Below are 26241 nucleotides of genomic sequence, written 5' to 3'. Positions count from 1 at the left end.
TATTGCAATTTCAGCATTTCAACACAAAATACCAATGTTTGTGAAAATTCAGCGTAATTTTTTGAGATTCTGGTCAATTTCAGGAAAAGTGGGAAATTTACTACCGGATTTTTTTTAAATTTTTTTTTTTGCAAAAAAGTACACTTAGGCATGAAATAGATTGCCATATAAATAGACATATTACCAACCGCATGCTTATGCATTCTATCCACCTTAAATAACTTTTTAATGATTGCAATTTTTTAACAGATTCCATTTCACTTGTTGGAACTCAGTTTATTTGCGTAATGAACTTCTCATTTAAAAATCAGACACATCTTCAGATGATTTCATGATTTACGGGGTAAATAGTTCCATCACGTGGATAGTTAATTTGGGAAGAATCAACGTGCAACTACTTTCAAGAAACTTCAAAGGCTTATTTTTTTAACAAGATTGTTCTGCAATACATTTGCTATGCTTTGACATTATTGTTTTTCTTTTAATAGATTGAGAGTTATCTTTTTCACGAAATGTTAAGGATGTTCAAAATGTAGATCAATCTAGGAGGCAGAATGAACAAGGCAAGAATCTTCTTCCAAAGGAAAGCAGGTTCAAATCCCACTGGTGGAAGATATTATAATATGATTTCCCTTTCATCAACATTTTGCTTAATAGGGAAGGCAAAAACAGCCCTTGCACCCACCAGACTGTGTTGGTGTCTATGTTTTGGAAAGTTTATTTGCATTTTTTTGTGCAAATTCGGTCGATTTTTGTTTGTCAATAAAGATCATATTTATTTGCAAATTTTGGCCGGCCCTATTGATAACATCTGCCCTCCACCTCAGTGTTGAGAGTTTTATAATAAGCGATGATGAATTGGTCCTTAATATTTTGTTTTGTTCTTTTCAAATGTCTGAATGTATTGTGCAAAATGTTCTCAAGCAACTGTTTATCTTTTTATCATTTTTTCCTTATTTGTCAAATTTTGAATGGACAGGCCTTATTTTTTCCAGAATTGCACAGAAGTATTTGGTTTATATGAACTTAGAGATAGCAAATTTGAAAACTGTCTCTCCTCTTGGCTGGGATATGGGATTTTCAAAGCGAGAATTGCCCAAGGCATTCGGTCTGGATTTAGGTCAAACCGCTTAATTTCAGGCGGCAACGTTCAACACACCAACGCACTCTTGAGAGCCCTTTTTTTCTTTCGATAATGTGCTCATAGGCGAGCTCTGGGCGTGTTCCCATGAGTATGTGGATAAGATGGGTGGCCAAGTCTGCGGAGGAGACACGCCAGCCCCCTGTCTTCTTCGTTGCTCAATTTGGTTCAACCAAAAACGTGTTTATGAGCCACTGCAGTTGAATTTTAAATGGAGGTGTATCTCCTCCATACAATGAAACTGAACACTCGCTCCAAGTCATATGAATGGAAAGAAAACGGGTCAAAATCAATTTTAGAGACCCTTTTTGGCATATCTTGGCCACCTTGGCGAGCTCTCCTGGCAATCTGTCATCGTCCAGTCTTTCTAGAACTAAGTCTATTCATCAAAAGCGCCAAGTTCTCGTTTGCATGCGAACCTTCCATTTCCTGGACCAAAGCGCGAGTGAGGCCCAAGAGATCCTTACTCAACGCGACAGCCTACCATTCAGGTCCGCAAAATTCATTGCCAGTTTAAGGCATGTTTGTACCCACGAGCAGGGCTCTAAGAACAATGGAGTAACCGGAAGAACGGTAATAGGGAACGACAACTTTGTACACTCACCATGACCGACAGTTGGACTGTTTTGATTTTGGATTTATTCAGTGGTGGGAATTTTAAGCAAAAAGTTAACTTCGTTAGCGATTACTTCCCACCAATTGCTATGGCAAACTATGACAAAATATTTTATGCCTTCAGCCATCATAAGAAACAAATAATGATTACCATATCCAGACTGAAATGCGCTAACGTACCAAAAAAGGAGCGGAAGTTAACTAATTCATAGTATTAGTACGAAAACCATTTATTGTTAAAAAAAAGTTTGTTGTTAAACCACGTTTGAGTTCCCAACGTTCATTCGATAAAGATTAGGTTTGAAATGTCCCATGTGAAAAGGCCTCACCAGTGATTGAAAGCCATTTGAATTAACATGCTTGTGAATACTTGTTCAAGAAGAGTGAAATGAAAAACGCGTTACGCTCATCATTAAACTTATTTGGTATTGTATTTCAAAATTATTGTTTATTGGATAAAGAGGGCTTCTTCGATCAGTGATTTTTGTTCTATATCAAATAGACTGAATTATTTGGGACTGGGATACAGTTAGTAGATGGGCGATTGTTTAGCAGTGTATTTGTGTTTGTTTATGTCCATAATTTACAAGTCTCAAGTGGCAGTTGGGCTAAGCAATAATAACTGAATTAACCTTGGCGGAATGAAAACCAACATTGTTACAAACTGGAACGCAACAGGGTATTCTTGACGTCGGAACGTTTATCGGAAATTCTTCGCAACCTCGGCTAATGGACCAGTGTCTCCATCGGGGTTTGTGTCCGACTTCTTTCATCTGAGCCTTTCATTCCCATCAAATGAGAGATAATATCCACGGGGACAGGGAAAACGATTGTGCTGTTCTTCTCTGCCGATATATTGTTCAAAGTTTGAAGATATCGGAGCTGAAAGCGAATTATACCGGGTTAGTGCTAGCCTCTGGAGCTGTTTTTTGTGTCATTAGGAGTCTAGTATCTATGTATATACTGTGGCTACTTTTTTGTTTCCAGTGAGCCAAATTTATTCCTTTACGAATAGTACACGAACGGTCTTCAACCTTGGTCTTGATGGAATCAGACATCCTTTTCCCATAGCCTTACATCACAGATGTCATAGCAATTTTTTAAATTCTTTAAATCAATTATCTGTCAGCCCTATTGATCTGGTTTCAAGTATTTTCTATTCTATAACAATTGAACATTCAAATCTGTGAAACTTTTATTTTACAAAATAAGAACTAAAGCTAACCAATCTATGATCCGGAAGAGGCTGGGAGCCCCATCATTGTTTTTTGTTCCTTTTCCAGCCAGATTAATGATGGTTGGGGCATATTTGATTTCCTCCTAATAGCAAAACTAGTGGACTGTACATCGGGAACGAAGGCAAACATAGCTTCGGGTAAGGCAGAACGAGCCCATAAACAACGTGGAATGAGTGAAACCATTTGATTCTCGGTTCCTGGTTGGGCCAGAAATTACTTCTCCCGTCCTTAACTTATCGTGATGTGAACCAATCTGCATCTTTCTTGGGTTTCGATTCATCAACGTTGGTTGCTTTGTTCCCTACGAATCCCTTCAGGGTCTACGTAAAGAAGGTATAATGCTTACACATGTGCATGGCAATGAACTTGGCAACCCTTTCATCTCCTTGTTATTGTCGTTCGTCTAGAGCAGCGTGTCATTTGACTCTACCTCGGATGGTGTCCACTTTAGGCTCTTTAATTCCGCTAAATAAAGCTGAAATGGGTAAAAAATCACCTCCCACCTACTCATTAACCAACTAAATGAGCTGGAACGAACATTTTGGGAACAATGCCAACATGGACGGAGAGAGAGCCTTGAATGCCTTGAGGAATAATTTGCGCTGCTTCCTTAAGCCTGAAACCAAGCTGAAGAGAATAGGGATAACCCGTATTCTTTTAGCGCACCTGCCAAAAATTGGCCATTCCCGCAGGACGAGCTATTAGCTTTTGGGCTTCCCATGATGGGTTTCTAATGGCCACCCGCCACAAGGCCATTTTCGAGGAAACGAATTGCTTCCACTTCAACGGACAAACCAGTTAATGCGGTGGTTGTCATCAAGTCAATAGAATGATTATTTCTTGGCTGGGAGCCAGCCTCCACCAGCGGTCCTGGGGAGATTGAAAAGTATTCTAGATAGAAGAGTGGACCATAAACGACCTGATTATGGATCCCGTGTCCTCGCCCACCTCATAGAGCATGGCCAAATACCGCATCAAGAAAATGCTAACCCAGCTCAAGGGCCGAAAAAGCACCTCCTCATTACACGGCCAAGCATTTCCGCTGTAGCAATCCATTCCCTTTCCCTATTCATAAAATCACTCAGCCAAAATGAGCGAAACATCCCGAAGAAATCGCAGGTGGTCTTAATACTTCCTTCTGAGGGTGAGCCAATCGATTTACATGCATATGTAGAGAGAAGCATTCGGTGCCTTCTTGCTATGTCACAATACAAACCGTAAAACTAGCCCGACAAATACACATTTTCTCTCTCGTCTAAAAACGGACCAAAAAGGCCCACCGACAAGTCAAGGGCTAAAATAGATTGCCTGTTATTCCACACCTCTGATTTGATCAATCATAATTCAAGCAAGTAAAGCGACATTTGCAAGATTACGCCAAGTATGCAGTTCATCCATTTTTGGTTGATCACCATCATATATATATTTTTCAATTAAATCTGGGCCAGGTTTAACAGATTTAGAGCGAAAATTGTTCTAACTAGAGCAAACATAAGTCTAAACTCGTTTCCACATCGCAGGGTTGCCCTTTGAATCTTTTCTGCTATTGTTTGAGATTGGCAATTTGATTCCCAGATATACTCATGTACACATATTACCTGCAGAGCAGCGGGACTTTGAGCAATGACCTCAGCCGCATTGGCCAAGGATCGGGAGGCCTGATGTTCACCTTCAGCCGCAATCACCTTAGCCCGAGCTTCACGGGCCGCCTCGGCCTCAGCCGCCATAGCTCTTTGTAGTTGTTGGGGCAAGCGGACATCTTTTCTGTATATCATAGAAGTAAAGAAGATGATTCAATCCATAATAGGCACAGATTTGGTGGGTTATTAGATTGGACTTACACCTCCACACGTTCGACTTTCACTCCCCAGGGATCTGTTGCCTCGTCCAAAGTGCTTTGCATCATGTTGGCAATGGATTCTCGCTCAGAAAGAATGTCGCCCAGGTTCTTTGTACCCAACACATTCCTAAGTAAGACCAAGACAATGAGATACTGGGCTGCCAATAACCACGAAATACAGCCTTATGACGACACGCATGGCAGGAACATCATGGTCGCCGATATTGACTTTGTATTGGGGGAGTCTAACCAGACTGATGAGAGATGAGTCTATCAAGACACCTGAATGACTTTAACTTGGCAAAGCACAACTGCGATTTAATCTTTTATATAACTTAACGCTGAATGAGAGTATTAGTACTATATTTGTTCCACTCTTAGAATACCCAGTGGTGGGGTTCGCACACACTGCTCTAAAGCCATTTGGTAGCTTTCAAGTCCAATGACACAAACCACACCAATTGGAAATCAATTTTCTCGGATTTCCATAGAGAGGCATTGCTATCATTCATGAAGAGCTTCTGGACTTGACTGGGAAGAACATAGATATGTCGAGACTTAAGTGAGGAACAAGGAGCGTTCGATTACGATAACAAAAGCATTGTCGTTGAGCAGAGCCAATCTTACATTATCATTGGTTAGGAGTTGGAACTCTTACCATCCAATTCATCATTGGGCACACCTGATACGTAGTTCATCTCAAAGATGTCATTTTGATTATTTTTGTGCCCTTTTCAATGGTTTACAATCATTGCTGCTTGAAAGTGATATGTTTAAAATGATATACTTGTAAATGGAGTCTTTGCAACGTTGTGAGCACATATGGCTTTCAGCATCAAGGCTTGTCTTTTCTTCGGATTGTGCGAGCCATTTGATTGTCTTTTTTACAAGTTGGCCAGAAAAAAGAGAACCTTGTTAGATCAGCCGCGGAGGCTCTTTGAGTTAATATCCTTTGTCTAATAGCGGGTAGCTTAAGGCTAAAGCCACCCAATTTACCTTAGAGTGGTGGCCGCTAAAAGCCGCGTTGATTGTCCATAATCGTCTACATTGGAAATGGCGCAAGTTGCATTTGACACTTTGTAGTACATGATAGCATCAACATGGACTGTCACCGAATCTTTGGTTAGAATCTGAAACGAGAAGGTGTCCCCAAAACTAAAGGTATTAAGCGATCTAGGTCGAGTTCCCCCCTCTAAACTTTGAGACCTGGAGTAATCGGATTTCATCTGTCCGTAAGTTTTTCTCACCCTGAAATACAAATTTTCAGGAAAAACGAATATGTTGTTGCATTGTTAATACATTGGTCATGCGGTCCACGTTGGAAGGACACATTTTAGGGGATTAAGATGAAATGCAGGAGGCGGGAAGAGAAATATGTCAAGACCAATCAAAGGCCATTTCCAGGGGCGTTAAAATGCATGAAAGGGCTAGTCTTTGGAAGGGGGCGATGGTTTTGTTTCTAAGGTATTTGGTTCACAATGTCACGTTGGCACAAAAAAGGTTGGACATATTGGCTTGCCTTAAGCCCTTCTGACAGGGCCTCAATTAAGGGTGAAAAGGTGCTCATGCCCGGTTAAGTATTATCATCAGAGGTCTTGGGTTTATGCATAAATATAGAAAATTGATGTTTTTTCCTACTGATCTCAAGTCAAAATAAGTTTAATTCAATGGTATATTTAGAATGAAAAGACCATTTTGTTAATAATCTTTATTTTGATACATTTTGATACTCCTTTGGTGATTTGACCATCTTTTTATTTTTTTATTTCTTTTATCATTTGTTGGCATCTAAAGTGGAGCAAAATACCGTGCACGATATTTCGTCACATTGGTTGGAACGAAACTCACCTCTTGGGGAGGGACGTCAAAAGTCAATGTCCTCATGTCCACCTTTTGGTAGGAGTCCACACATGGAACAATGAAGAAGATCCCTGGTCCACGAGCTCCTCCACTTAAAAGCCGACCCAAACGAAAAATGACTACTCGCTCATACTCTTGAACAACCTAGACCGAGTAAGAATGTGGAACTTGCTGTTTTATGTTACGTTGAGACACAAAATGTAACGATAAGTCTTAAATAGCCCAACATATTGGTTTAATGAAACTTTTAAGCCTGTAACAACAAAGTCCTTGCTCCCTCCAGGAGCACAACATTTTGTCTTTCAGATAATATTACTGCTATTCTTTATTGCGACTGTTGGTAGATTTACAGGTGTTATAATGACGTTTCTTTCCTTCTACACTGTCTTCTTAATGGAAGTGACGGGTTTGCTTTTAAATGTAAAGTCAAGATTGGAATCTCCAAAGATCTAGATGAGTCTCTGTCTCTTCAACAACCACACGTAACCATATATCTGCCAGCTCTCAATGGCATCAATTTTTAATGTCGTTTAGATCAATGAAATGCACAGCTCAAGACGTTCGTTAACAGTCGGAATGCTATCAAGAGGCAGGAACTTTACCGTCACACTGTGTAGAGCTTAAGCTCTCCCGATTATTTGCATTTTTACCCTATCTTACCTTGACTGCGAAACAAAGCGAGAACGGAATTGTGACGAGTACGAGGAGAATGGATATGAACGTAATGAGATGGGCACACAAACCCGGGCCTTCATCGCAAGCTGCAATAACAGAATGAAAGGTTGTCAAGTCCAAGCTCGTTCTAGGTCCATCTAAATTGTAAATAGATCTCTCCATTGTCCTAGGAGATCAGCAATTGAGAATAGTTGAAACCTTCAGTTCAGAAATGGGCGCTAGTATCTTTCCTGGTCCCATTAGGGAAATGCTTGTGGTGTGTGTTGAAATGAATGTGTCCTGGGTAATGCTCGTTTCCACTGACTTGTCCACTATTTATGGCGATCACAAATCTTTTCTCCCTTGGGAGATGGATTCCAAGATCTGTAGGTAGATATCGACAGGTTCCGAGAGTTAAGAGCATCTCTGGGCTCCAAAGGCAAATAGCGTCAATCGACAACGGTCTTTCTTCCTGTTTTCTTGAAGCAACATGGCCTTGGTTTTTCTAGAATATAGTAGGTCTGGCCAATCTCATTTTGGAGCAAGAATCTCTTCGCTGATGCAAATGTGTCCACTTTGACCAACGAGGAAACTCGAGATCCCATACTCAATCCCATTAATGTTAGGATTTGTAAGGGGGGGGAGAAGGAATCGGAGAGGAGCCCCTTGAGCCAAGTCGAGAACTCAAGGGCAAGTGTCAATGGTTGGGAGTTGATTTTTGTGCACTTGCGACGCAAACAAGATGCAAAAGAGTCGTTCGTCCCCCTTCACAATGGCCTTGGCTCCATTCGACCTCGGCTCAATCACTTAACTGGCTTGAGTGAGGATCCAATCCTGTTTGCTTCAAATGGGCCAAAAAGGGGGGTTATTAGCAGAAAGGGGTTTCCAGCTTGAAATGAGAGTGGTCAATTATGAAAGCCAAGGAGGAACATCTCAGGGCCCCTGTTCAATTCAGAGATTCTGAAGGCCCTGGGGCTGACTCAAACAAAAGGCCAGTCAAACAAAAAAAGGTCTTTGATGTGAATTGGTAATTTGATTGAAGGGGATTCACACGGGGTTTGGACCCATGACCCCTTGTCATGGGACAAGGACAGAAAAAATTTCTCTCGCGGTCATGTTGGTGGACGTTTCATTTCGGGTTGTTTTCATGGATTCTCATTTGCAGTCATTAACAGGCATGTTTCCAACAACATGGTAACGACAACCTTCATGATTCCTGCATATTTTTTTGAAGGTCAACCCAGCCTTCATTGGCCAAACCCACTGTCAAAATTCAGTCGGCGTCGCCCAGGTTCGTTTCCGAATGTCCTTTCAATCTGGATACGAGTTTTAAGTTCCACTTTGGAACTTCCTCTTGACTACCTACCATCCACATGTAAATCTGTAAATCTGGTCCTTAAAACCGGATTAGTGCGACGGATATCAAGATTACCCTGGCTCAATCAGAAAGTCGAATTTTGTCCACTTTGGACTTGGATTCAATCAAAATACTTCCGAGAACGAGCATTTTGTCAGTGTTCCATACCAAAGAAAACTTAGTTTCAAGGGCAGCCTTGCTGTCAATTGTTTTAGTATGAACCGTGGGGAGGAGGGCAAAAAGAATTCCACTGCGTCACGGAACAACCGGACAACTAAAGTTGGTTTGGTTGCTTGTCGTTGTTGTTGTTGTTGTTCCATCACTCCTCCTTTCTTGTTCATGTTCCCTTGTCCCTTGTTCCGTTCTTTCATTATCCCCTGAGTGCGTTGGAGTGAATGTAGTGGTTCAGATGGTTTTGGTATTAAAATGGCTGTTATGAAAAGAACCGAGGAACAAAGCCAACTTCAAGGACCGACTTTGCATAACACACTTGCCCCCTGACCAACCTTGGAACTATGAGCGAAAATATTTTGAGACATCGGAACACAAACACATAGCGGTTCAAAATGCTTTCAGAGAGGAAATCGGGATCTCGACTTTGGATCAGGAACTGAGCAATGTTTGCCCAGATCAAAGTCTACAACTTAAACGAGCTTTAGCGAGGGATTCAGTTTCTGAATTGTTAAGTGTAGGTAAACACTTGAGAGATTTTCTTTTCAAATGATCCTCGTCTGCTTGTGGGGATTTGAAGACGACCTTGAATGTTACGGGCAAAGTTAATGACCATAAATATCCGTATCCTTAAAAAAATCTCACGTTGAACTTTACATTTGTCAACAATAAATCTTATGTCTGACAAGTCGCTATGGTCTATGAATGAACTGGATTCAAGAACCCAGACCCAAGACCCTAAACTTCTGTCAAGTTTTTTTTCTTCCACCGTAACCAGGGTTGCTATCGAATCACAGAAAATGGGACCACATACCTAACGTCCAAAGCAGACGTTTGAAATATGTCATAATGTTGGTGTGCGTAAGATTCTCTCCGAGGACATCCAGTGAGATGATCATATGTTGCCAAAACTGAGCAAGCAGAGGGGTTCCTTATTCCGAGGGAAGTGGGAGAAGGGGCTTAAATATGGTAAAATATGCAACTCTATCATTTTGAACAAGGTATTAGAGTTGTCTTGTACTAGATACTTGAAAGAATTTGGGGAGGGGAGAAGCCTCGCCGACGAACTTGCTCAGAATCTGACAATGACTCAGTGGCAACTTTCTGGCATTGGGTTGTTCCAAGCCCATTTTAAAGTTGGCCGAATGAATGCAACTCCAAACGTCCAAAAAAGACCCAGAATTTAAGATTGGGTAGGGATCGTTGGATATGTGGATCAGATATTGTACACTATGAATATACAGTTAAATGAAATGATTACTTTTTTGTCTTGAAGCGGTAAGGGGGTCCGTAAACGAATTATTTTTGAAAAAATATGCGCCTTTTTATTTTGGGGTTTACCAATTAAATGCCATTTTTTGATTGCTCAATAGCCCTGAATTACGCGCGAGATGTCGCATGTCAACAACAAATTACCCGCTTACCCATTTCTCCCAGACTTTTTGAATCCCGTGGATTAGAAGGCATCTTGTTATCCTCGCTGTCCGTGGTTCTCCCGCTATCGTAGCTTCGTCGATGGGTGTGATACTGATATTTGGATTTCTCTCGACTCGGACCTCCTTTGGAATAGCTGCCTTTGTCACGATTTAGAGCTGAAAGAGGGGCATCATAAATCGGGCTGTCAGTTGGGAAACTTGCCTGGACAAGGAAGATGGATCTTTTACCGTCTTTCTTAAGCGTGTCAGAATTCTGAGCAGCTCCGCCGTTGGTTGGGGGTTGGGGTTCGTCGTAACCTCCACTTTCGATGTCGTGGTCAGCCTTGGGCGACAGGAGGGGAGTGCCATGCATCCTCGAAAGCGATTACATTGGCGTGAGGAGGCCTCAGAAATGGTGAGGAGACAATCCTGGAATAGGAAATCGCTCAAGTAATCGGAAATGCATCCTCAGGGTTTGTTGGGAATTGGCTCGTTGGCAACGTATTGCTTTGTTTCATGTCGAGTGCTTTTCTTGATGCTTCATTGGGTTTACTTTTTAATTGGAGTTTGCCTCGTTCTCCCGTTTCTGAACACTGGTATCTTTCAAGTCCAAGCGGTCGCTTTCAATATCGTATTTTCAAAGGGCAATGGGCCAATGGCCAACATTGATAAGACTAGAAAAGGATCTCTGTGACATTCCAGACTGACGTTCCAAAATTGTGGGATGGCTGGAAAAATACTAGTAAAACCAACGCATTGGATGGAGTCGTGATCAATCCAATTGATGTTCCCAGCAAGTCCCTTGTTTCGGTCCGAGAGACCCAATCTTGTTCCAAAGTGCATGCATGCATACATGCAATCTATGGAAGTCTGATTTGTAGTCTTTTTGATAGTGAAAAGGCGTGTTGTGACAGCTTCGGGCTCCAAATAGATTGAAAACGAGCCGAGGGCAGAAAATTTCTGCCGGGACCGTCTGATCTCTCGAATCTTTGAGTCTGACCTGGGTGTGAAATTGTGCTTGGCAACCACAGATGTTTCAAAGATGAGCTCGAACCAAATCGTTTCTTTTCTCTTTAACCCAAAACTTTCATTTCCTTTTCCTTATGCTTTATCTCAGTTTAGTTCCACTTGCATCAGTGAGTTCCCACTTCAACAATTAGAGCTTGGTGTTAACTTCATGTATGGGTGGTCCACAGTTCCACATTCTGTGACCTTTGTTAAACTATGAGGTCCGGGCCATTCGGTCTGTTTGTTATTTGCTAGCTAGTTCAAGTTGAAGGGAGGACGGTCTTTTGTCTCGGTTGTTTTCAAATTAAATGGTTGGAAAGAAACAGATCCAGCAAGTCTCTCGCGCCAGCGTTCTGTTCAAGCTTTATTGCAAAGGCCGAAGTCCGGTCTGCAAAATGACTGAAATTAAATTTTGGCCGCCGCTCTGTACAGATTGAAACAGGTATTCGTGAGTAGTTGGGATTGAATCGTGAGAGGAACGTTTTCGCTCTCACAGAATGTGGTTCCCACCTTATTTCTAGAAAGTTGGCAGATCTTGATCAAAATGGTTTGTCTAAGAGGAGAGGAAATTCAAGTACCACTTGTCGGGCTGACAAGGCCCGCGCCTAAGTAGCCAAATAAGCTACCCGCCGGCCGCTGATGTAGAGTAGGATACAGCCTTTTCCCATTGATGCAAAGCCAGCTCTGCGAGAACTTTCATTCTTGGATATAAAAAGCCCAGGAAGCCCTCACATGCACCTGTCCGTTGTTCATGTTCGTAAAACTTTGCTCACATATCTCCGAAGAGAGAGAGGGAGAGAGATCACTTGGGATGTCCTTGGAAATTGTCCTTGTTCCTGCTACGATGCCGATGGTTTCAGATTCCTTTGGAAGTCTTATCAACACGGAGCCAGTGCATTCTTGAATGAAGCAATTTTGATTAAGGTGGAGACAAGGACACCCCAGGCCTCACGGGATTACCTTCTAACAACAGCGGCTATTGTAACCCATTCTTGCGCATTAGCAACGTAACATAATTCTGAATTGAGATGGTCTTATCTTAAGACAACGGTGTTCAGTCCGACAACTTTGAGCCAGCGTTCCTTTTTTGGCACCTTTTTCGGGCACTTTAGATCGTTCAGCGAAGACCATCAAAAGCTGCTATAACCTCAAGCTCCGGTTCTCGTCAATGAAGGTCTGATTGTCAAGAGCTCAACTTTCTGGTTGCGGTTGGGATGGGAAACTTCAGAGAACACTTCGTTTGTCCTATACATTGACTAAGTAGATCCAGAATTCACAGGCCATAATGTGCAATAAAATTTACAATAGGAAATAGAGCTGCACATAAGGAAACAGATGAGAGGTTCTCTGCTGTCGTCGTCTGTTCCAAAGGATTTTTCAGAAAGCCAATATCTCATTAAAAAGCCAGTGAGGCAATGAACAAGTTGGTGAATAGTGTGCAAGACTGGAGTTACCGCAATTGAATTTGGGTCAGAGCTCCGAAACCCCAAATTTGCACGTCACGTTGGAAATCCCAATCGGTTAGCTGCACCATGCTACTCCCAGTTTTGATATGCAGCTCCATACAAATTCTTGTCAGCCAAATAAATCATCTATTTTCTTTCACGAATGCAGCTCAGGAGAGAAACATTTCATTGCATTGGCAAGCCATCAGACCACTTTGTTCCCCTCTTTTGAAGCAATTCCTTGTGGCGGAAAATCTTTTCGTCTAAAAAGGAGCGAGTGCGCCCATCACTTTGATCCACACACCTTTTCCTCAAACCTTTTTTGTCATCGACTATTCGTTTTTGATGACTTCAAAGGCAATGGAACCTTGAAGAAAGGCGGTCTCAATTGATCCATGAACATCCAGGAAACTGTGCGTGGCAATTTTACGACCTTGGTAGATGCAGGGTTGGCCTTTTGTTGAAATCTCGAATGTTCCACTTTACTGCTGCCTTTTCAGTTCAGCTTGGAGCCTTGTCTTTTCAGTCTTTAACTTGGCCCCGTTCTTCATTCAGAAGAAGGGAAATCTAGCTTTTGGGGCGAGGTGAGCTCAGACTTCCCATAACCAATTCCTTCCCCGACGATCTCTGAAGAGAGTCAAGCAGGCCTAGCAACATACTATTAACACCACCTTCTGCCAATGCACTAACAAAGGTCGAGTCAAGATCGGGGAAGGTGAGGCTAACGTTTTTAGGCTCAAGCTTCATCCCATGACCCAGAGTTGGCTGGAATCTTTAGTCTTTGATTTTTCGTCCTTTGTTCATACCTTCCTGAGTATCCTTGTTGCAGACTTGTACTCCCGTGGGCCTGACAAGATAACAAAAGGCTCCTTTAGGGCTCAGGCTTCATCTCATTTGTCGGCATTAAGTCGATGGACCTCATCTTGTTGGACCGACTTGGTACTGGATACTAAATCAACACCTATTTCTCGACGACAAAAGTTATGGAGGTTCTTGACTCCTCTAATAAAGTGTTCTTTTTTGGGCCACAAATCGGTTGGTTGTCATGTTACCTAATCTGCACACGGTCTTTTGTAAGATCCATGGTGGTCTTTTAATCCGGTCCCGTAACTCTAGATACAAGCTAAAGCCCGGACGTTTGTCGCAGTTGAATAGGAAATGGAATGCATTTTCATTCAAAACAATTAAGAGGAAAAATCTGGGAAAAATGTCGCAAACTGCCAACAAATGGCATGGTCAGAAGCCTGGCTCTCAATTGAAGATATTTTGTTGCGTCAGGTGCACCGCATAAATGGTCCTTAGTTTAAAGAATTATTAAATTTGTTTTTGTCTTCAAAATTAATTGGACCCACGATCGATCATATCATTCGAGAGCAAAAATCTTTAAATAAGAGAAAGATGATTCAATAGGGGCTGCACTAAGCATCATTCCTTCTTGATAACAGTTTTCAATAAACTCGTGGGCCAAGTTGATTTTTCGGGCAAAGCCATGTGCGTATCACATTGAATAATTGGATTTAGCCGTCCAAAACGAATTTCCTCCGGCACAGATAGAGCTTGCTACCATTTTTGAGCCATTTTTCCAAGCGAACACTGAATGGAAGTCCCATGAGACTCCGGGCCATCCTCCAAGGTTGTTTCAACGAGAAACAGAAAGAGGGGGGAAAAGTTTCACCTTCGTCCACCTTTTTTTTGTTCATTGGTTTGGTACCTCGAGCAAGCTCTCTGCGTCTCATTTAGATGGAAGTTCAGATTCGGAAAGCCAGAAAGTTTTATAATTAAAGCCCAATTGTAGATCCGACAGCACGGTTTTGAGAAGTTTTCTTTAATATTTCATAGCAATCTAGAATTTAGACTCAGGGTGATCGTGAGTGATTGGCCAAATTGGTGACTAAAGTTTCCTTCCTTCCTCATCCCCATTCAAATATTAGTTGACTTGACTTTCGAGTAGTTTGTCTCGTTGTTATTGTGTTGTCATGCGTGTAATAATTGGAGGAGAACTTAATTATCCAAGGTATTCAAGCTGGATGGCACATATCGTCACGCTGAATGAAATCTCACAAAAAAAGAAACCAGGTGAAGCGCAGTAATATTAAAAGCCTCCTATATTATACCTCTTCAAAGAGTGATTGACGACGTTTAGTCCGTCATAGTATTGGCTTTTTTTTGACAGGTAAAGAGCTCATGTGGTGTTTGAAATTGTCTAAGGCTCTTTTGTGTCTATTGGTGCTCATGAAAGGGAAAGTTCGTTCCAATGGTGTCAATAGGGCACTGAATAAGAACTAATAGAAGCAGGCTATCTAGTGAAAGAACTGGAACTGGGTCAGTTATTGATTGTCCTTCTTCCATGTCATGGTAACATTCTACCACGTTTTATGGTACAATTGATGAAATTAAAATGTATTCCATTTTATGAGCTTACTGCTGCGTGCATTGATACCAGTTTGAGGTAACGTCTGCTGTGGAAGTCATGACGTTTTTCAATTGGCTTAAGATTTTTCGCTTTTTGTTTTAAGGCTCCGAAATAACCAAATATCAGCGTGAAGCATTTTAGGGCCCGTATTTTTTTTTTACTTAAGTTTTCAATTACAGCTTATTTGTATTTAATCAAGAAAGTTCTAACTTGAAGGCCAGAACTTGTTTTATCAGCGATTTTGAAGATTGCTGGATTGGAGAAAGGTCGAACTTTGGAGCCACACGCTCGTACCTCTACCAACCTTCGCAACAAGATCGGGCGATTTCTTTTAAATAATTGGGTACAGACTTTTGCCCCTTCATTTTCTTTTCAGTTGACGCCATTAACGAATCTTTGTCTAATGCTTCAAAAAATGTTCAGTGGATTCATTTTTGAAGTTGATCCCCTTGATCATGTCTTCATCATGCCAAAGATCATGCTCCTGATGTATATTTTTGCTTCGACTTGCAAAAGAATGTACTGTCTTTTGTGAGAAGGGCTTTTCCCTGATTGGCGAGGTTTTCCATGATAAACCAGTTGAGACCGCATTAGTCATTCACCTCAGGGGGTCAGCCATTGCTTTCAAGCCAAGACCCATTAACCTTGAATGGTCGTTCTACAACCATGTCTAGCCTCTAAACAAAACAGGCAACAGGTGTGTTTTAATCTCAATCTCGGCCATACTTTATGGTTGTTCATGTGACTAACCGAATCTACCTTGAAGCTAGCGTTAGTGCCTATTCCTGGTTTCCGATCAAACTGAATCTCAAGGTGGCGTTTTGTGGAAAACTGCTGATTCATGGGTCGAAAGTTAGGCCCCTTTGTTCCTATTTTGCTGAACCTGGTCTTGGTACACAGTCTAAACGCTCTATTGTTGCTTGGCTTGTATAACACAGTCTGATGACTGATGAGGCCTCTCCATTAGCGAATCTTAACCCAATCAAAGGCGAAAAGTGCTCAAATTTCGATAGGTTGATTTGTTTCTCTTTTGCCTCAACACTACGTTTTCTGTCATTTCGCGCATTAGATTGTGAGCCAGCAGGGCAACAGTGAAGTACTCTCAATCTTTTATTGCGCTGAAGAATAACAAATTTATTGCCCCTTTGATTACCAATTTTTAGAAGGTTTTTCCCCAACTAATGAGACAATGGTGAGTTTACGTAGAGAGGCTTGTAATATCTTCGGAACGGGTTGAAACGCCTCATAGAGATACAAGGCCCCTTTAGCACAAGCAAAAAACCCAGGTGATCGGACTCAACTGCATAAACATGCGTTTTAAACCTAATAGTCGCCATAATGCGACACCAAAGTTGGTCCCCTTGACTATCTACTCTGAGCATGCATTTTGTAATGCTGTGATAAAACACATTTCGTATTATAGTAGCAATATCATTTGCCGAAGCCTTGCAATTTGTCATATTCTATCTACGTCATGCAAATCTAGAGAGCCATTTTGAACGGAAGAAAGAACCATTCGATTTCAGTGTGGTTTCGTAAAATATGGTTCTTATCGTAACTTGGATGGACGGATTCCTGACCACGTGGCCTCACTTTGAAGGATTGGCACGGCTTGAATGCTCCGATCTCACTTTGTCACTTTTGGCAAGCCATTCTTGGCTTCCCCAGACTCACACTCCCTTGATCCTTTTCTTTAACCTTGTGGCCTTTTCTCTCCAAGCCTTTGAAACTCCATTTTGCTCATCAGACGGAGATAAAAGGATGGGATGGCCATAATCAGGATACATAAATGGAGGTTTATGGCCAGGGTCATGGTCGGGCAGGGCTTCAAATTCCTATTGTATGAGATCAGCCAACCGTGAAGACTGGCATTTTGAGGAACCCCACGTAAGAACGAGGAACCGAGATCCAGAGAGGACTACTATGACTAGGAGAACGAATGGAATGGGTGAATGGACGAGAGGAAATGGAGAATCAGCCTTGTTTATGTTTCAATTCTCGGCCTTGGTTCGTCTTGGCCTTTCTTGTATCTCGTTGTATCTCGGAGACCCGACGTGAAGAGTATGAAGATTGGAGACTTTGGTTCTATCTTCTCTTGATCCTCACATTGACGTGAAATATCAATATCTCCTTGAGATAGGATGTTGTATTTTCAACTATTTTTTGTGTGTGTGTGGGGGGGGGGAGAGAAGGGCGATATTTTTTTCTTCTTATTGGAAACCCAAATAAGACGTACATAGAGTCATTATTTTGTTGAATGGCTAAAAGACAATTTCTTCTTTATTCTCCAGTACTTTGAGGTCAAATTCCTTCCCAAAGTTGGGGAGAGTTCCAATTATCTGTATTCAAATATTTGGCATTTCCGAATAGTTTAATGATCTGTAACCCACATTAACCCAATTACACTTCCGCCAGAAAGAGGAAATAGTTTAGCCCCCAAGAATTTGCCTCAATAAAACACGATGACAGAAAGACTTTCAGGGTTGCCGATTAGACACGCCTTGATATTTCAATCTTATTCTTAACCCATGTTCTAGAATCAATTGCAGTGGCCATGGAATACATAATAAGAGTTTTGAGAGCACCCTCAAACTTCGAACTACTGAAACTCCAGATCGATTGAAACAATGAAGTCACACGTCCACTCATTTCCATCGGACTCTTTTTCTGTCCGATTTGCTAGAGTATGTATGGGTATGTAAGGATTGATTCGATGGCATCTTTAAACTATATTCAAGGGCTAGCCATATCCAGCTACCCTAATTCGTGGGTGTGGTGGATCAGATATTATATCATTGTAAAGTTGAATAAGAATTAAAAGCATTCTTCCTCAACTTTTAGGGATAACATTCCCAATTGCCGTGAGGAAGTGTAAAAAAATCTTGCTATTTTCTGTGCAATATTGCTCACTCTTCCAAACTAACAATTCCGAGATGTTAACAGATAAAAAGTTGTCTTGCTTGCAGAAAATGCCTTTTCCATCGGTTCCCTGCCCTTTCCTCGGGGCACGTAACATTTCTCGAGTGCATTATTAGCTTTCTCATCAAGTACAATCTAGTTTGCATAGCTCATCAAAAAATAAATTGATCTACTTATCAGTGCATAATAATCAATACACGGGGGTGTGCATTCTCCCAGTAGTCATTTTGACCCCCTGTGACGACGTGCATGTGGAACTGGATGGATCGTATTATTTGCTTTGGTGCTCCCCGACCGTTTTTCTGCGTCAGGCTGAACCCATTGCACTTTGTCTTTTCCTTATCTACTTGCACTTGCTAGTCTCAATTGCGAAATGGACAACTCTTTCCTGGAGGGCCCCTCAAATCCGAAGTTCCAGAACAGCTCCTATGAATGCCAATCGTGAAAGGTAAAATGAAGCGAACACCACGTGGTGATCCAGGAATGGTGTGATTTAGGGTATAACTAGATCACAATCGAGCATTGTTACGTTACCTCCCCTTCAATCTCGTCCTAAATACGAATGGAGGGGTAGCCCTATCTGCCAAAGACTGATGGGCATATTCATCATTTTGAGCAGGGTGTTTGAAATGAACTTATTTGTCCTCTATTGCACGCACAGTAATAGGCCTTTCTGATATTTACTAATCTCTTTCGATTTCTTTACTTGCCAACGACCAAACTAAACTTTCCCCCAAGTTCTCAAATGAGATGCTCGACATTGAATAATGGTTGGATGGCCTCAATCCATTCAAAATGTGGGACAAATCCCTGTTGACACATTCCCTGTTCCTATTGGGCAATGAAATGCAAGCCAGGGAGGTTGGCTAATATGATCCCTTTTTTACTCCCCAAGGCAAAAACATAACAAATTGTCGTTCAACTCCGTTTATCATTACTCAAAAAGGTCATTGAAATAAATCCATTATTCCCCCCACATCCAGTGCAGTACTTAGCTGGGCCATTACAAATCCCTGGACTTTCAAACAAAACTATTTTGGAAACAAATTTACCAAGGTGGTCATCAAAGACAAATAAGGCTCTGTCAATTGCTAGTCAAGTACACTTTACAGTACATTGCCCAGTTCAGTAGTGGAACATAACCATAGAGGGAAAAGGGAAAAAGTGTCCCGGTTAGAAAGCTACTGTAGTAGAAGTGATCCGACTTTCATTACTCTCATATCATAACAGGAAGCGCATAAAAGCGGTGGGTATAAATCGAAGAAGTACTGTGATTTAATCAAGCTAAATTAATCCTGAGTGGGTAGCCAACATGTCGTTTTGATTGATTTAGTCCTCCACAATTCTACTTTTCGCCCCGGACATTTCCATTGCGTGTCAACTCGGAATTAGTATCACGTGACAACAAGGTGAACTTAAGGTCCCTGGTGTGCTATACAATGCTGTTATAGGGGGTTGTCGTTCATTTTCTCTCTGTTTGATCCAGAGATGTCGACGATTAATAGCCAAATACAAAATTAGCCACAAATCTGTCATCCAATGGAATCGCATTTAGCTTGATGCTTTGCCCCTTTCTTTTTTTGCCAACCTTCACAATCAGCACCATTGTTCGATTGATGTCAAGTAGTATTGGATCACTTTTTGTGCCTCCAAATATGATGATCAGAATTTTTGATTGAAGGAGTCTCTTGAGAGCGATCAAGAGCCTGAGGAACGTACTTAAGTGCTTCCTGTACAAATTTAAGGCATCGTCGATAATGTACAGTGAAGGAAAGTCGCAAGGCAAAAAAGAGCTTCTTTCTCTAATCTTAATGTCACGTGACCTTGACGGTTTGTGGGGTTGATTATGGAACCTTGAGGAAACTGAATTTGTTTTCATGATTTGATCAGCCAAGTGATGTTTATCGTGGACTCAGGGCTGCAGGGCAAACGTGTAAGTAACTGAAAGTATGAGGCTTCGTTAATTCGAATGGGCTTCTAACATGATTGCCATTAACTGTTAAGGGAAAGAACTAGGAGTTCCTCTCCCCTCAGTTATCCAATTCTAACCGCGAGCCTTTTCTTTGCTTGTGGTACGAGAGAATTTTAGAGGCAAAGTTTTACGACAGATTAAAAGAGTGGTCCAATTATTGTATAGAATATGACCATTCGCGAATTCGATGATTGATTTTCTTTTTTTTTACAAAACATGAAGAATTGTAAATACAAAAATAACTTTCCGATCAAGATCTAGACTAGGGTAACATATCAATTCTTCACATTTTATGGCACCTTGAACACTTTTTTAAAGGAGCAATCAGATGATAAAATTGCAAGTATTTCCCAACATACCTGTCCCAAACCCTTTGAATATTTCAATTTGGATTGATCCTACATTGTGTATAACATTGCTCATTGCTTGCTAGTTAAGTTCTGAGTATTAAACGGGAAACTGGCATTTATACCGACCATTTTTTATGTATGACACACCTTCCAGCTTCAATATGCCCCAATCGAATTACTAATAAATAAAGATTTGTGGCATACATTCTAAAACAGCTAATCTTAAACGTTACAAACCAATGTGGAAATGCAACTTTGGTTTGAGATGGATTAGTCCTCGTGAATGACAATAAGTCACGCTTCTATGAGGGTCGTCCAATGGACTTGCGTCATGGACTCGTCGAATTTCTTCATTTCGGCATTATGAAAAAGTTTGATTGCGATGACCTTGCTCAGATTCCAGATTGCTTGGCTAGCCAAGCCTTTTTGTGGTGAAAGTTTATGAATCATTTTACGGTTGCGTGATGGTGTCCCGTAAATCCCGCTCAGCAATGAGAAAGAGGAGACTTGCTGCCAGTTTCCCTAACCGGAATTCCAAAAGTCGAGCTCGTGGGTTCGCGCTAAAGATCCGTTCCAAATTCCCGTCCTTTAGATCAGTAGGTTGGCAATTGAACGATAGCTTTGAAGGCGGAATTGTGGGTAGTAAATGTTTGAACGTCGCAACTCTAGGGATTTCATGGAACAGGAGCCAACTCGGGATTGGATTCAAAACTACAATTCAGGTCAATCCTTGAGTAACCCGTCTTTGGGTGTTTTTCTCAGCGTCCATCAAATTCCATTTCATCATTCCTTTGACCTTGTCCCAGAATCGCCTTGTTATCTACCGACGGGTCAAGAATCGAGATGTGTTTGTGTGCTTGCTCTCACCTTCGCCATTGGGAAATGGTCCCTGTTTTAAGATCTACTACCCGCAACGCGCATGTTCATATGTACTCGTATACTCTGATCTTCTTGACCACATGGATGGGAGGTTGATGATGGTCCTACAGATTATTCAACGTTTTCGCAATCGCCATTCGAGGAGAGGGAGAGTGGGAAGATCCATCGGTTCCTTATGAGTGGAATTGTCCAAAGACGTATATAATCATGCCTGTCCTAGTTTCCTTTCATACAATTTCTCATCCTCATGTCCGTTCCCTGTTCCAAGACATTGAATGGCCAGATCGTCAACTAGTTCAAGGTTGCTGGGCTTTGCCATGATTTGGTCGTTTTCGAACTGCGGAAATGCAACTAATGGAGAAGGGCTCCAAACACGTTTTGCTGTTCCAATTGTGGCGCTACCAACAAGCATGTACGTTGTTTCGGAAACAGGGAACCATCTGATATTGTTCCGTAACAACTGGTATATGTGACAGTGCTCAGTCATAACAATGAGGTTAAAGAGCAATGAATGCCATGAAGATGTGCACCATATCGTCGTCCTAATCGAACATTGCCTTTATTCCTTTTTTATTTGGTTTCCAACTGTGTTAGTTGCAATATGTCAAAATTAATAAATGATAAATTGTTGCAAGACAAAAACAACGTACCTTCTTTTTATGAACTACGAGCGTTGATACACTAGTTTACCCTTAAAGGTTATGTGGGGTTGGGTCAAACGCCCCCATTGATTCCTCATCTAATATGAGTCATGGGACAAAAAATAACACAAATTCAGGTGATAAGCAAGTCCTGTCAATGATGTGATCTCTCAACTCCACTATTCAAAACTCTCTATGCCGTTTTCGTCTCATTTTATTTGCCAAGAAAAAAATATTTTCGGTTCAGATGAAATCTCTTCTTGCCTCGTCATTTTTTGTCTGGATCAGTGTTTTGGTCAGACCATAATAGAATAATAGATCCCTTTATTTTTCGCTTCCACTCTCCAGTCTATCCCGTTTGAGTGATCCCAAGGGTGAAAAATCAGGTGAAAGCTCTAACCCAATTCGTTGTGGGCTCTTCAAACGTCGCGTTCGTAATCGAGCATTTGAATTGAATGACCCTCTAATGGCCTTGATTAAACCTAAACTCAAGCACCTTTGAAAGCATCCTTTCCTATTAAAACTTGGATGAGCTAACCTATTTATTCTTAAGTCATTTCTTCCTTCTGACCCGCTTGCTTTCCATTTTAGTAGAGTAGCTTGGGTCCCCAAAAAGGCAAACTTGGGGTGAGGGTGTTGTGAGACGTGCGAAAGCAATCATTACCACAATACTCGAGTATGGCTGGAGGAAGGCCAATGAAGGGGTGGAGACGGAAGGCCGGAAGAAAAGGCCGGAAATGAGTACATACTGCAGATTATTGGGATGAGAAAATTCTCTTTCCGATTGACTCGGACGAAGTATTGAGGGGTTGTGTCGAATGAACCGAAGAACAGTGCCCTCATTCTTAGACTAGCTCATTACAATTACAAAACCATGCTATTAACAAAGGATTTGAAAAGTATGATTTAACTCGCAATATTTGGTTGAAAGGAGTGTTTTCACCATGGAGACAAAAAGATGCACTTCATTCTCGGATCATGGATCTGAATGTGCATTCAAACGAAAGAGATACATGTCTTTTTAAACCAAAAAGTACCTAACAGATCCTATCTTTATTCAGCATTACCTTCAATATTCAAGTCAATTCCAGCTTGTCCTCTCCGATAGTGTAATCGAGAGATTCGATGTTCACTTCATGAATTCCAATACTCAAATGAAAACTCATAGGGAACTGTTTTTTGGAACGTAAATAGACGTCCCATTGGCCAAAGGGAACGCAGAAGGTGGTCCTCGTCCCACCACCACCACTAAATTCATGGATCATCAGAGAGAGGCTCCACATGAGGAAAACGGCGAATGAGGCCGGTTCCAACGGTTCGGAAAAAAGTTCCACGCGGCCTGGCTGGGAAATGTTCCACGTTCCATTCCCTGTTTCTGGTTTCACTCTGTGTACTTTTTGTGCTTAGAACGTTCGTCTTTGGTTTGCTGAATGGCGAATAGGCGAGGAGCTCGTGGCAAAAATGGAAACCTGATAAAATGTATTTTTAAAAAGATTGAATTTGTCTTTGGCTACCAAGGGGGAGAAATCTCCTCGAACGATGGCAGAATTAATGGCCGCCATAAATAGGCAGTAAATGCAAAGGGCTGGAAATTGTTTGCCTTCTAATGGGCTTTTTTCAACTTGAAAGTGGATCAAAGCCATTAACCCTCTCAAGGGGGATTATCACGATCTCACCCTCAAATAAATACACATTACATTTTCCCCCTACCCTCTTCTTATTTTGTGTGCTATGAAGCCCTTCAACCCGCTGTGGTTCCTTATTTTCTTGGGGGAGTTAAAATTCTTAGCATGTGATTGATGTGTACAATTCAGCATCAGAAAAGAAGACTCGGGATAAAAGTCTCGACTACTCGACACACGGAGTTGTTGTGAGATTGGCCTACTTACTTATCGGGTTAAGAGAAAAACATGTCTAACGAAGATTAATCCTATATTTGAGGTGTTTGAATCATGTCAATGTTGACACAAAGCGAGTTCTTTCAAACGGTGTTTAACGTTGAGACTCGTATTCAAAAGCACATGTTGGGATTTCCAGGATTCAAACTACGAGTCATAGTCCTACTACGAGAATAAGCTACTAGTGGATTGTACTCGTACTACCAAAGCACACGCACGTGCATTTCAATGGCATTTCTAACTTGAATCATAATTGTGTGGGAGATCGCTAATCCGGGCCTTTGACAGCATAATAGGATGTCAATCGCGAGGCCCATAAAAAGGTATTAGATTGCTGTCATTTCCCATCAGTCTACAACTAACCTTATAGAACAGTACATCATCCATCCCCAATCATGAAGTCGAGTTGTCCCACCATCTTTTGGACCATGTTAATCCTGGTCATCCTAATCTTGGGCGATCGAGTCCATCCAATTGAGGCCAGAAGATTTAGAGGCTCCAGAGGCAGACGGACCCTGTTTCTGCCCATCACTTCTCCAACTACAGAGGATACTTGTGCAACAGATTATGGGGATCGAGACAATAACGGACTTGTTGAGCTGAACCGACGCTTCACGCAAGACTTCCTCGAGGTGAGCTGAATGAGTCTTTAGGAATTATTAGGCTGTTCAATTTAATTGAAGGGGCTTAAAATGCGTTATGTTATCTTTAGTCAAAATGTTAACCTTGTTGTTTGGTTCATTGGAGACCTTAGTCGCCCAATTCGGTAGTATCATCGCTTGTTCTCCTGGCCGTACTTTGGCTCAAAACATTTCGTTACTTGGATGCACACTTGCGACTTTCCATTATATTAGTGTTAGGTAGTGGGATTTTTCACTGAAACGCTTTAAATCCTCTTTGAGCTTTGTATGAAAAGCACTGTTTATTCTTATCGTGAACCATTTCATGTACCAAATTTTGAACTTTGGTCAGTGTTTAAAATGCAATTATGAAGGTCTGACTGGAGGTGTATGCAATAAGGGATGATTTTGAAGGTTTAGGTGGTTCCATTATCTTCCTACCGCCAGGGGCAAAAGGCTTGTTATGGGCCGATTGTGCAATCTTAGACGGCTCGAACTAGTTTGGCCCGGGACTTATTTTTATTTTTTTTTGCCTTTTTATCACTACCATGGCCTGTATCATGAATGTTATAGCTATGATTTTATATAAAACATCGCCACCTAAGTTCACATTTCATTTAAAAAAACTTTAATTAACAGTCTGAAAAAAATGTTCTTCAAGAGCTTTAAGCTTGTTAAATCAACAGAACTATACGTTTCATCGATAATGAACATGAAATGAAGAGGTTTGGTTAGGGGGCAACTAATTGAGATATTTTTTCTTTTATTCATAATTATACTATTCATGATTCTGATCGTGGAAGTGCAAAAAAAACATAAAAACAAGTGACGGCCCAAACTAGTTCCAACCGCCTGAGACTGTTCAAATGGCCCACGACACGCTTTTCACCGTTGTCGGTAAGATGGTAATGGAACACACTAAACCTTCAAAATCATTCCTTATTGTCGCCGAAAACCCTGGCAGGCTTTGTCCAATGTAGAAACCTGCCAAAAAGATGAATTTGCCATCACTTTGGATGTGCATTCCCTTGCATCCTCTTTCGTTTTCTAACGTCATAGCCTGAATTTGTCTATTTCTATATTTATGGAGTCATGAAAAAGTTGACGCTCCTTCGCGCTCTAGAATTAAAATTTAGTTATAAGCTGGGTTCAATTTCAACGAGTAATTTTATTATCAACCATTGACACCAAAAATATTTGGAAAGTTCATATGCTTTCACTGTAATTTATTTCATGCAATTGTAATTTCAATGTGGGTCCATATTCTTTAACTTGTCTAACCCAAAATAAACTTGGACAAATAGAAATTTCAATCGTAGACGAAATACGAGTGAAAGAAATTCCTCCAAGTAATATGTGCGTAAATCAGAACATGTTCTTTGCTATAATTCTACTTGTCTGTGATGAGGGAAACTGCCTGGCTTGGAACATGTAATCATGTTTTTTTCCTTTTCCTTTTTCCGTTGGTAGGTTAACGTCAGCGGGTTTTAAATTTTTTGTCATACCGTACTGCGATGCATTTGGCGTCGTCAAGTCTGTCAGGATGCAGCGAATAAAATATTATAATACATTTGACTCAGGAACTGCAAATATATATCATTTCCTCAAATCCTTGAAAATACGTACTAGTTTCCATTCTTACACAAAACACTTCTGTTAATTTTCCTTGAACCGAGTCTTGATCACAGAATCAAAATCTTTTTGACACGGCGCACAGATATGTTCTCCTGATGATCAAGTGTATCTCGATCAACTTGGATTTTGAATTGCGTGGATCAAAGAGAACGTTCCCTCTAGAGCAAAAT

General features: G+C 41.2%; 2 protein-coding genes across 2 annotated transcripts; one reads left to right on the top strand and one right to left on the bottom strand.

Annotated features, from left to right (window-relative positions):
• Positions 1-2168: 2168 nt before the first annotated feature.
• On the bottom strand, positions 2169-23133 carry LOC131888797 (band 7 protein AGAP004871-like). The gene is made up of 9 exons (XM_059237730.1): positions 22986-23133; positions 10541-10720; positions 10301-10468; positions 7355-7455; positions 6683-6838; positions 5831-5964; positions 4836-4961; positions 4593-4758; positions 2169-2638 (listed from the first exon to the last, which is right to left on the bottom strand). Exons 2-9 carry the CDS (start codon positions 10662-10664, stop codon positions 2483-2485), a joined length of 1131 nt encoding a protein of 376 aa, XP_059093713.1. The 5' UTR covers positions 10665-10720; positions 22986-23133; the 3' UTR covers positions 2169-2482.
• Positions 23134-24131: 998 nt separating this feature from the next.
• Positions 24132-24448, top strand: LOC131888296 (uncharacterized; the record flags this gene model as incomplete). Its single annotated transcript, XM_059237118.1, is given in 1 exon segment — positions 24132-24448. A coding segment is annotated over 1 exon segment (237 nt), but the record flags the coding sequence as incomplete, so codon positions are not given.
• Positions 24449-26241: the final 1793 nt, after the last annotated feature.

The sequence above is a fragment of the Tigriopus californicus genome, chromosome 10, assembly GCF_007210705.1.
Source record: "Tigriopus californicus strain San Diego chromosome 10, Tcal_SD_v2.1, whole genome shotgun sequence".
Lineage (NCBI taxonomy): Eukaryota > Metazoa > Arthropoda > Copepoda > Harpacticoida > Harpacticidae > Tigriopus > Tigriopus californicus.
This window is presented reverse-complemented; position numbering and strand designations above follow the sequence as displayed.